A 12000-nucleotide genomic window follows, 5' to 3' on the forward strand; every position below is an offset into this window, starting at 1 on the left:
TCTCTGTGGTGCCCCAAACGGTCCCACCAGGGTCTACAAGCCCCCGGCGCTGGATACCCCCGATGCGTATCCCATCCGCTTTCCGCCGTGCCCGTCCGAAGCGCACTGGGTCGGGCCCTGGACACCGAGCAACCAGCGGCTCGCGGGGCGGGGTTCCGGCGCTGGACCGCAGGCGGGGCGGAGCGGCCTGGCGGGCACCGCCCCCCAGCTAGCCAGACCGGGGCTGCTGACGCGCGGACTTCAGAGCTCCGGCGGCGGTGGCGGTTACAGTACTGCACGCTGCTCCAGAGATTCTGGCGGCTCCGGCGGCCGGGATGGGCGGGCGTCCGCGCCGGCTGCGCGGGGAGCGAGCGACGTGACCCGCCTGCACTCGAAGCCCGGCCGCGCTGGTCGAGGATCTGCTCTATGGGCGTCAACGCAGAGCCGGCGCCGAGCGGGAGCCAGAGCATGTGGGGCGCGGCGCGGGCGGCCGGGGAGCGCGCAGCGCGGCTGTGGCCACAGCCCCCCTTCCCGGGCCCTGGTTCTCCACCGCTGCCGCTGCTGCTGTTTGCCGTGCTGCTGGCAGTTTTGCTGGGCTGCGCGGGCGCGCAGTACTCAAGCGACCTGTGCAGCTGGAAAGGGAGGTGAGCCCGCGCGGCGCGACCCTGGCCCTGGGTCCATGCCCTTTCCCCATCTCCCCTCCCGGGGAGGCTCGGGGATCCTCTCTCCAGGCCGGGCTCCGTCCCCACCGCCTCCGCCCCCGGTACTAGAACAAAAGAGCCCGTGGCGTCCCGGTTCCCCGGCTCGAAGGACGCCCGGGGAAGGCGCGTCTGCTGCCCTGCGGGTTCTTCCCAGTCGGGCAGCCCGCTCGCCTAGCACCCGGTCGCGCAGGTCCCCATTTGGGTCCCGAGGCCTTGACCGCGGACCCTGCGGGTGGGGATCGGTCCTCTGGACCTTTCCTGCCCCTGCCCGACGCGATAAGGTGCGTACCGCGGGCCCGGAGCATCCGGGCCTGAGCTCATGGAGAGCGGGAAGGGACGGCCGGGTCCGCAGGAGGAGGTGGCGGCTCGGGTGGACGCAGCGGATCCCTGGCGCTGACGGCAGCGCTGACTACGTCTGTGCGGGCGGAGACCTGTGCGCTGGGCCCAGTGCGGACCTGTTCTAGCCCCCCGCCCTCGCCCGGTGAAGGTCAGGCCGCCCTTGGCAGGGCGCGCGCTGGGTTGGGCGACCCCCCTTCACGCCCCTCCGCTGTGGCAGCCGAGGACTTTTTAAAAAACTGAAGTGTGACAGCAGAAAGGATTGCAAGTCACAAGTGAGCGCGGGCGGGGTGCCTGAGGGCACAGTTATTCAGGATTAGAAACTACCGTCCTCAGGCACTCTCGGCCGCGCTGGCAGCCCACGGTTGGCGAAACCCGCCCTGCGCCGCGGAAGTTGCCGATTCAAGAGTTTGCTCCGGAAAATGTGCGTCTCCTCTCAACACGCTGTCTGCTGGGCAGCCCTGGATTCGGGTGTCGGGGTGTCCGGGAGCAGGGTCCCCAGACAAGCCCTGGCCTTTTCTGTTGGGAAGACCTCGTTGCAGACAGCCTGTGGTGGGGGGCGGGAACGTCACACGATTATTTTGAGTGAAGATGGTTTTCCGAGAAGGTTGGAGCTATGCGGGTGCGCTGGGCTCTGCGTCAGCAGGGTAGCCGCTGGTCACCCTGGAGCTTACAGACCGTTTCTCTGTGGACACTGGCAACTGCCCAGCTCCTTTCTCCCCTCTTCGCATCCCTTCTAGAGTGAAGGTCCTGGGCTCCGAGGTTCGGGTCCCGCACGCGCCCTCACAGCAGAGAAGGGATGGAGGAGCTGGGCCTGAACCAGAGCGGAGGGGTAGGTCGGCGCTTTGGGGGAGGATTGGCCTGGAGAATGCTGGCGCTAGCACAGGACTGGCTGGGAGCCTCTGACTCTGACACCCTCTTCTGGGGCTGCCCTTTTTCCCGTGCTAGTAATTAAACTCCCTGCTTTGCAACCTCTGCTGAATGAATCAGTGCACCCCAGACTGAGTCCTTGGAGTGTCCTGCTTCAGCAGGTCAAAAGCAGTAATGCAGTCCCATATGTGAGCCTGTGTTTTCAGAGGAGAATCTAACACCATTTCTAGGTTCTCAGAAGACTGTTTGCCTGGAGGGGACTGAACCCAGGGGTGGCTGTGATTAAGAGCTGATCAAGAGCTAATCAGCTCCTGGACCCAGCAGGTGTTTGCAGTGGGAGGTGGAGTCCCTTCACCTTCCCATCCCTGTGCATCTTCCTATCTCTATCAGCAGAAGCAGGGCACTTCCCTGCAGCCCTTTTCCCTCTATCATTGCTAATGTGGCCTGTTACTGACTCCTCCCAGTTCCTCCACTAAGCAGAGACCCCAAAGAGCCATTGGGAGGATCTGGAGAGGAGCTGGCTAGGCTGCATTCCTGAAGTATAACCCCCTGTAGAGCTGTGATTGCTAACCCTGGTGATCAGTATGCTACTTGATGTGTAGCCTGGGTGTGCTGGTTTGCCTGCTGATTGTAGCCTTTATGACTTTTACGGGTGGTGCACCTGATAGGCAGGTGGATTCTGATCTCCTGACAAAGAGGGAGTTGCTCTTTATGACTCTGGCCACTCACAGTTGACAGGCTGAAATGTGTTTCTGGGTGTTTCCAAACAGTTAAGTAGGCGGTTTTGAAGTCCATTGTCCTTGTTCATGGGCAGGACATCGCACCATCTTTATTGGGCAGTGGTCATAAAGATGGACCACTGCTCAGGGCAGGGCACTGCAGGTACCTCACACCTGGGCTGTCTCTTCTGCTTTAGGCTTGTTCTGATGCTCCTCCTGACTTAGTAAACAAGAGACTGTAATTTCCTTGTGGTGACTCAGGGTTTGAGCCAGGCTGAAGTTGTGAGTGCTGCCACCACACAGATTGACCCCCTTTGGAAACTTGGAAAGTCCATGTCAACTTGGGACCTACTGTCTTTTCCATAAAAGTGGTCCACAGGTATGTCCATCTGGGCAATGACACTTGCCACCCTTTTTTTCTTTTAAAGAAAAATTCACGCACCTTTTCCCGAAAAATTTGGGGTCTAAAAACTGGATGCGTCTTATGTAGTGGTTGTGGTTTATACATGTACTATCTCATATAGATGGAACTATGAAAAATGCCATAGATGGAACTGAGGATGAGGCAATATATGAAGACAGTGATTCATCATCAGACACAGATGAGGACAAGCTAATGGATGGAAGTTTTGATAGTGATGAGGAGTTGTATGAATTTTATGATGAATAAAAGTTGAGTTCAGTAACTTTATATCATACATTTTTTTTTCAAATTTCCAGCCCCAAAATTATGGTGCGTCTTTTACATGGGAGCATCTTATACATGGGGAAATATGGTAGTTAAATGATCTAAGATCAAACTAGTCTTCTCATTCCCTAAGGTGGAACAGAACCAGTTTTCTCTGCATCCTGCAACTTCATCACATCAGAAAACCATTGATTTTATTAGTTTACTTTTTGGCCTGGTTATCATGTCACTTACATGTTATGTGAATATTGTAACATGCTACCCATAAGTGACCAGACATGATGCATTTTTGCACCTCCAGCCATTTTGCACAAAGGTGAGTGATGTGGAACCAGACAGGCCAGGAATCCTCAACCTCTTTCAAAGGACCAGCAGGTCCCAGGCTGAGAGACCAGTGGACTGAGTGTTTGTCCTTGTGGGGTCTTGTGTGCCACGTTGACTGACATTGGTGTAAACACTCTGCATTGAGTGCCTCTTGGATTCCTGGTGATCTTGATGCTTTAGGAAGTGGGACAGAGCCCTGCATGTCCAGCAGTAGGCACAGACCCCCTTCTGTGAACCAGTGAGGATGTTAATTAAAGGGTGAAGTAATGGGGACCCTTATTTCTTGTATGTTCACCTTCATTTTGTTTCTAGTTCTCTTTTAGTTGAGTGACTTATGAATAACTAGAGCTAAGTGTACCACATAAAATGTACCACAGCAGCCTCCAGACTCAGATCCACTTCCCCCTGAGCAGCCAGCCCCACAAAGGTTTCCTCTGCTCCTGCCTGAGATGTAGGTAGAGGGTGGGCCTACCCATTTCCCCCTCCACTGTTCAGATTAAGGTGATTTATTGAGAGATCCAAAACCTCTGGTGTGGGTTCATCACTCCCTTGACTCCCAGGGTCCTCCTTGCCCCACTGAAAGAGAAGTGAAGCCATGGACAGAATGGTTTTTGTGGGAGAAAGAATTGAGGATTGGTGCCTGGGCATGGGGCAAGTGTCCAACTGCTCCTTGAAGCTGAAGACTGGAAAGGAAGGCCACCATGAAAAAGTTTGTTTTGGCTGCATAAGAGCAGAGCTGATTATAACTATCTATGGCAACCACTCACCATCTAGTCTAATTTTTCACACAGCACTATAATTATGCCTATACCCACATATGTGTCAGATGAGCTTGTGTGTTTCACTTGACTATAATTTGTAAGTCTGTTCTGGATGTGCAACCCTGGTAAGCATCTGAGGCCAGGTTGGTTGCTCATGACCCAGGGTATGTGGGGTGGAGAGCTAGGTTAGGAGGGGTTCATCTTCTTGATACCTCTGTCTGATGTGGTCTGCAGGATGACTGTGCAGTCCCAGCCTGCAGCTGGTTGTTGTATGAAAAGTGAGGTTTTTTGGGGACCTAGAGCATGAGTCACCAACAGTAAATGCAAATCATATGTTTTCTATTTTCTCCTCTGCAGAAAGGGTTTCTGGTGACACACCCAGGCCAGGGCTCTGAGAGTGGGTTTGTTTATTCCATGTAAAACTCCTAAGAATGTTGTTGAACCTGTCTGAGATCTGATCGGAACCAAATTTCATGTAATAAAACTCTTAGTTGAAGTCATTGATTGACTTCCAAGGCTGGTGGTTATGACATAACCTTTTGCGCAAGCTGACATTGACATTAAAATTTGGAATAGGGAAAGAAACTTGAACATTTTTGATGGTTTCAGTTTCTTGAAAACATAATGTAATGACTTTGCTCAAGACCTGGCTCACTGAAAGTGCAGCACATTTTATTTTTCCTATTTAGTGGTTATTAGGAATGAACTTTCCACTGAGAAGACGAGGTGTCTGCTAACATTTGGCTTCTCTGCACTTTCCCTCCTGTGTCTCGTCTCCTGGGGAAGACCTTTACCTTACTTTCATATCTTTGATGACATTTGAGTTTACGTAAAACAATATGATGATCAATGGAGGGTCTTCAGGTTTACAAATGAATGAAGAAGCAGTCAAATCATCACCATAAGGAAAATATAAACACTTATGCCCAACAGTGAGGCGTTAAAAGAAAACTCAGCTACAGCCTCCAGCTTCCAAATTGTTAACATTCCTCATTGGTTCATAGGATATATACTCTGCTAGTTACTTATGCATATGTGTCCCTGGTACCTCCTGTCATCTGAGCCTGTTCCTGTCATTCACACTCAGTGGGAACCACCATCATCTCCCAGCCCTCACTTGGTCATCTGGAACTTTGGGTGGTGCCAAAGTCCTGGTGTTTCCTTGATTGTATTTTGGAAGATCCATCCTTTCCTTAGTTCTCACCTCTACTGTACCCATCACCTCCCCAGTGAGGGAAATCTGAGACTTGGATACCTGCTGCTGCAGCTTTGCAGGCCAGCAGACACTGAGCTTCCAGGTGTGGGGAGGGTCTGGGATCCAAATGTGAGCTGAACTTATCAGAGCGCTGGCTGCCCCTTCCTGGGAGCAGCCAGTGCTGCAGGGCGGAGGTGGTGCTGGCCTGCAGCTCCCTCCATTAGTGGGTGGGGTCCTGGCTGACACTGTCTCCCCTCCACAGCGGACTGACACACGAGACACACAGGAAGGAGGTGGAGCAGGTGTACCTGCGCTGCTCCGCGGGCACTGTGGAGTGGATGTACCCGACTGGGGCTCTCAGTGTCAACCTGCGGCCCAACACCTTCTCGCCCTCCCAACACCTGACTCTGTGCATCAAGCCTCTCAGGGACTCCTCCGGGGCCAATATTTATTTGGAAAAAACTGGAGCACTGAAACTGCTGTTGCGGGATGGGGACTACGGGCCTGGCCAGGTGCACTGCTTTGGTTTCGAGCAGGTTGGCCTGTTCGTGGAGGCGACGCCCCAGCAGGACATCAGCAGAAGGACTACGGGCTTCCATTATGAGCTGAGCAGCAGGCCCGCCGGGTCTGAACTGCAGGCTCTGTCGGGTGAGTGGTGCTCAGGGATGGAGGGGGGGGGGCTCCCTGGCTGCTCTGGCTGCTCCTGTTCTGCAGCCCTGGTCCTACTCATTCTCCAGACTTCTTTGATTTCCTCCCACCCTCCTCGGTGCAGTCCCTGTGAAAGCTCCTCAGGTATGTGCTTCAGACCCGGTGGGACTGTCCAGGTTGCGCCCATGGGTGGCTGAAGGGGACCATGGTGCCAGCAGACAGGCCTCCTAGGGACACAGCGGTGTGGCATAGCGGGTGTTGGATGTAAGGTGTATTGTTAATGTCCTGGAAAGCTCTTGTTTGGACTTTACAAAACATTCATCCCCTAGGAGTGAATTTGTGGAGGGTAACAAGCATCCCCGAGAATGGCCATAAGTCCGACCCATAGTAGGTGCTCCCTCCCTGATGCGTTCATCCTCCATGGACTAGTTATGACTAATTTGAAGTGGGGGCTGTTACCATTCAATCTGTCCTAGCATTTCTTCTGACACACGAACTGGCTGAGTGTTTCTGGCACTGGCTGCAGCCCTGGGAATGACGAGTTTTAGGTGGCAACTAAGGCTGATCCACATCCCAGGTGCAAAGCCATAATGTCTTGAATCTGGGGCCGGTCCACATTCTGGAGACATTTTGGGAGTGGTGTAAGTCCTCCTCTGGCATGGAGACTCCGCAGTGTGTCAGAAGAGGGCTGCAGTGGGCACCAGGCAGGGCAGCAGCTCTCCTGCTGCTGGGTCCTCCTGGGAAGGGGCTATGATAATCTGGGAGTGTGGGGGAGGGATCTGGAGGGGTCTGTGTGCAGCCGAGGCTGTGTTTGCACATATGAAGGTGGTGAGCTGGCTTTCAATTTCCATTCCTCCTTGGAGGAAAGCGGACAGCTTCTCAGGGCCTGGGGTGGAGGCAGAGTTGCTCTTGTCAGGTTTTGTGGGCAGAGGCCGAGGACGAGCCCGTGGCTCTAAGTGCTCACATAGGGCAGGTCTCACCCTTTCTGCCCTGAGCGAGCCCAGGGTCTCCCTAGGCCCAGCCCTGCTCTCGCACTTGAGCTGAGGCACTAGTGACAATAGTGTCTGAATGTGCAGGGCCACTGTGTGTGGTGGGCAACCTGGCCTCTAGTACACCATCTGTGTCATTTCTGAAGCTCATGGGGAGCGAGATGCTTTCTGGGGTTGGGCATAGGAGCGTGGGTTGTCCTAGGAGCAGCTACCTGAGGGCTGTTGTCCCGGTGGCCAGCTGGGATGATGATCAGGTGGGGTGCTGCGGCATTGCTGGGTGGGGGCCCGGCAGGGATACTGTTAACACTCCATAGTGATAGATGCCCCCAAAGGGGGGGGGTAACATGGTCCCAAGTGTTAGCGCAGGACACCCTGCACAGTAATGGCTTGGCTCAAAGTGTTTGCCAGGCCCAGTGGAAACACCTGGTTTGAGGATTGGGCCATCTCCAAGAATAGTGTAATTTCCTCATTTTAGATTTGGTTGGGGAAAACCAGACCTGCTAGAATTTGAATGCATAGTCTCCTTCTTAATGGGAATCCACATTTTATTGTACTGTGTTCTTGGCTGTGATCGATTTTCATTATTTTAAAGCTCTCTCAAACCAAAACTGCTCTGTCACGGAGCTTCAGTGGGAACAAGTGGTGAAGGGCCTGACTGCCAAGGTGGGAATGGGGTCCTGAAAGCAGCTGTGAAGCCCAGGGCCCGAGTCAGACTTCCACCACCACAGCCTTTGTCTTGATCACAGTGTGGATGTCGGTGGGAAAGTGTGGAGGGGACCCCAGCGTTGCTCTGGGGGCCCTAGAGGTAAAATCTAAATGGAAACAAAATCTGGAAAAATCCTGTCTCCAAATTTGACGTTTCTGACTGTGGTGGTAGCCTGCTGACTTGAACAGATGTTAGGAACTTGTTAACATTCCCTTTATTGACTAAATGGTGATTGGTCTTAAAGGTTTTTGGCTGCTGGTCACATACTCTCTGTTGGCTGGAGCCTTGTTCTACCTTCATGCTGTGATTCCTGTGGGTGGGGGTTTAACTGCTGCCTCTTTTTGCACAGGCTGGCATTTCTGGTCACAACCTGGGATGACTCCAAGCCCAGGGTCAGTGCTCAGGTTGTCTTCTCCTTCTTGGGGACAGAGCTTGTGTCCCCCAGGTCCCCGGTTCATGTTTCCAGGCCAGGACAGTGAGTGACCTTGGGGGAGACCTGTGGGGTTGGTGACTGAGGTGCCCTGGGTTCCTGTGGGGTTCCAGGGAGGAGGGCCCAAGTGACGGGTGGGTGATGCAGTCACACCACCTGTGCTTGCTGCCCCTGCACCTCCCACACTGGCCGGGGAGCTGAGGCTGGACATCGAACTGGCTGGCTTTTCTGTGAAGTGTTGGGCCTCCCTTGTCACCAGACATCAGCCCATCTGACCTTGGGCTGTCAGCTTAAATCTAGCTGCATCCCACAGATTGGGGAGGGGCAAACATCTATCTACCCATTGGCCAGGATCTGGGACAGGGACCCAGAGGTACAAAGGGCTTGGAGAGCTAGGACCAGAAAGGGCCCACCACCTCCCCATCCTGAGGGTGATGAGGGACAGTGGGATTTGGGAAGGTCAGTGCATCCCTCCTCCTGGAGAGTTTGCCTTTCATCAGGGTGTGGGCCCCTAAGCTTTTAATGCCAGAGAAATGGGTGCAAAATGTGGAATGTTGGCGCTAGCCATCATGGCTGTGATGTCCCTGGGCCAGGCTGGCTCTCAGAAGACAGAGTAGTTCTGGCTCTCTCTTGTTCGGACCCTGGCTGCCACTGCCAGAGGCCTCAGTAAGCTGGAGCCCACTGTTGTGACTTGGAGGTGAGCACCCACCTTTGCCCCACTGGCAACTCACAAGTGCTCATTTGTTCTGACTTGAGAGAAAGAGGCTCCCTGGCTAGAGTCCTGGTAAGAGGTGAGTGTGAGCTGCACAAGCGTGTTGGCCTCATGTCCACTTGGGTTGCATAATCAGCTTCCTTGATAAACTGAGATGCACAATAGTCAAGAATGGAGAGGCTGCAACTCCTTGACAGGTACAGACTGCAGGGCAGGCGGGTGGTGGAGGTGACCCCTGCTCACAGAGGCTGGGATTTGGCTGCCACACAGCAGAAAGGGCAGGACCTGCTCCCTATGTCCTCCTGTCTCCTCTGTGGGTCTCACCAGGGCACATAAATAGCACGCTGCTCCTCCATGGCACTGAGACAATCTGGCAGGACATGGAAGGGGTGAGTGGCCAAATGCATTTCGGTAATGGGAGAAGCTCCAGGCCACACCTGGCACAAGTGCTGGGGTCCCATGGTGGAGCTTGGCCTGGCTTTTGGGAGCTGTCCTCCCCGGGGTCCCAGCACACTCAGGGAAACGAGTATCACCAGGTCCCCCATCACCCAGTGGGCTGGTGGACATTTGGGGGTTGCTCTGTCTGGGCCTGGGGTGCAGAGACGGACTCTGCGTCCTCATTTTGCTTGAGGCAGCTCAGTTGGGTTCGGTTCCAGTTTGTTCTTTTACTACTTGGGGGCCAAGTAGCAGGGACTCACCGGCTTGGGCACATCCACACTGTGGGCTCCATGCAGTGCTAACCTATAGCACACCCCTGTGAGCAGGCAAGGGGGGAAGATAGTCAAAGTTTAGATCCATGGCTGAAGGTGGAGGGGGCACCCAGAAGGACATGGTCCTTGTGCTGGCTACGAACACACAGAAATCACTCCCATCACAGGCTTGAGGGGCACCTGAGGTGGTAGGCAGGCAGCCTGTATCCCACATGTCTGATGGCCTTCGTCGCCCATCCCCTTTAATAAATTCATATTCTGCTTAATGAGGTGAGGGCAAATGATCCCCAGGGTGGGCCCTGTGGGTGCAGAGCTCCTCACTGAGGGGCCTTGATGGCCATGTGGTGTGAGCAGCAACAGTCAGAAGCAGTGAAATGAAACCTCATTCTTTCTTGGAAACAAAAAAAGTGAGAACTTTATTTTTTTTTTTTAATAAATTTTTATTAATGGTAATGGGATGACATTAATAAATCAGGGTACATATATTCAAAGAAAACATGTCTAGGTTATTTTGTCATTAAATTATGTTGCATACCCCTCGCCCAAAGTCAGATTGTCCTCCGCCACCCTCTATCTAGTTCTCTGTGCCCCTCCCTCTCCCCCTAACTCTCTCCCTCCCTCCCTCCCATGTCCTCCCTCCCCCCACCCCTGGTAACCACCACACTCTTGTCCATGTCTCTTAGTCTCGTTTTTATGTTCCACCAATGTATGGAATCATGTAGTTCTTGTTTTTTTCTGATTTACTTATTTCACTCCGTATGATGTTATCAAGATCCCACCATTTTGCTGTAAATGATCTGATGTCATCATTTCTTATGGCTGAGTAGTATTCCATAGTGTATATGTGCCACATCTTCTTTATCCAGTCTTCTATTGAAGGGCTTTTTGGTTGTTTCCATGTCTTGGCCACTGTGAACAGTACTGCAATGGACATGGGGCTACATGTGTCTTTACGTATCAATGTTTCTGAGGTTTTGGGGTATATACCCAGTAGAGGGATTGCTGGGTCAGAGAACTTTATTTTTTTTACAGGGATCATTTGCAGCGGCTTCTCTGGCCTCTGTAATTATAGTATAATTATTTTTTTGCCTTACCCATTTTGGGTGTGGCCTTCCTGGTGAGAAAGAGGTTGAGAGGGCAGCAGAACAGGAGGAGAAGCTGGTGACCAGCGGGACAGGTCCAGGCAGGGTCATCTGCAGCCTGGAGTCTGCGTGAGTGCGGAGGTGATTGTGGTCATTGGAGGCAGCTCCAGATCCTTCACTGGTGGCTCCAGCTAGGTCTCAGCTAACACTGGCCACATTCCAGCCATGCTCACAACATTCTGGTTTCTTCCTTGTCTTCACTCCGTGTTAAAACTCTGCATCTACTACCAGTTACCTGCTAACCTGGTGGGTGTCCTCACACATGGCTTTCTCTTCAGAAATGGTTGTCCCTATGTGGGCAGTTGGGATCAGATCTGTCTGACAATCTACAAAGCTCTTGGGTGCCGAGGTTCTGTTCCCCCACCTGTCTGCACCTGCCGACCTCACCTGGGTCCCCATGTGGCCCCTGGCCCTTCTCCCTCCATGTTCTTTTCTTCTTCATTCAGTTCATTTAATGCACATTCCAGAGGAATCTTCCTGGGACATCCACACCCCAGCCCTCCCCTTTCCACAAGACATGGGTCAGAATTCTAACCAGCTGGTTGGCCTCTCCTCCCGTCTCTCTGTAAGAAAACGAGATTGGATACGTCTGAATCCGGCACATTCCATATCCTTTATAAACCCAACTCCAATTAATAATTGTTTCCAGATTGCTTCTCTTGGTGTCCACAGACTAGATTTTCCACAAAGGCGACCTAAGCTCAGAAGTATAGAGTGGAGTCTCCAGGGTGGCGCTTTATTAGCTCAGCTGTCGATGGTATCAGCTCATTGAAGCTTCTGTTGGGAGGGTCTGCAGGCTGCTGACTGATTTAATGGCAGGCACACCAGACGCGTGCCCTGGGCCCTGACTTCCGAGAGCCCTGCAATACCCTAACTTTACACTTTTCTCTAATGACACATGTCTGGTTTAATAGGTGCAATTTTAACATTAATAGTGCATAATATTTTTTATTTATTTAAAAAATATGGTTAACATGTATTTTTATTTTTCCTGTCTTTTTTTGAGGGGCCCAATATTTTCTTCTGCGCCTGGGGCCTCAACTGACCTTAATCCGCCTCTGGTCTCTATCCCTTCTGCAGTGGGGCTAGG

General features: G+C 52.9%; 1 protein-coding gene across 7 annotated transcripts in view; it reads left to right on the top strand.

Annotated features, from left to right (window-relative positions):
- The first annotated feature begins 225 nt into the window (after positions 1 to 225).
- The window catches only part of METRNL (meteorin like, glial cell differentiation regulator), a 43925-nt gene continuing 32150 nt past the window's right edge, over positions 226 to 12000 (top strand). For 5 of the 7 annotated variants that reach the window (XR_010726313.1, XR_010726312.1, XM_066238001.1 and 2 more), the window contains exons 1-2: positions 226 to 623; positions 5836 to 6221. Coding sequence is in view for 5 of the 7 variants with exons in the window: in XM_066238001.1 (XP_066094098.1) it covers positions 406 to 623; positions 5836 to 6221 (604 nt within the window). In the remaining 2 variants the exon portion in view is untranslated. Of the gene's footprint in view, positions 624 to 1756; positions 1849 to 2802; positions 2985 to 5835; positions 6222 to 12000 lie in introns of all 7 variants that reach the window. The other 2 variants (XM_066238002.1, XM_066238003.1) reach the window with 2 other exon arrangements.

The sequence above is a fragment of the Saccopteryx bilineata genome, chromosome 6, assembly GCF_036850765.1.
Source record: "Saccopteryx bilineata isolate mSacBil1 chromosome 6, mSacBil1_pri_phased_curated, whole genome shotgun sequence".
NCBI lineage: Eukaryota > Metazoa > Chordata > Mammalia > Chiroptera > Emballonuridae > Saccopteryx > Saccopteryx bilineata.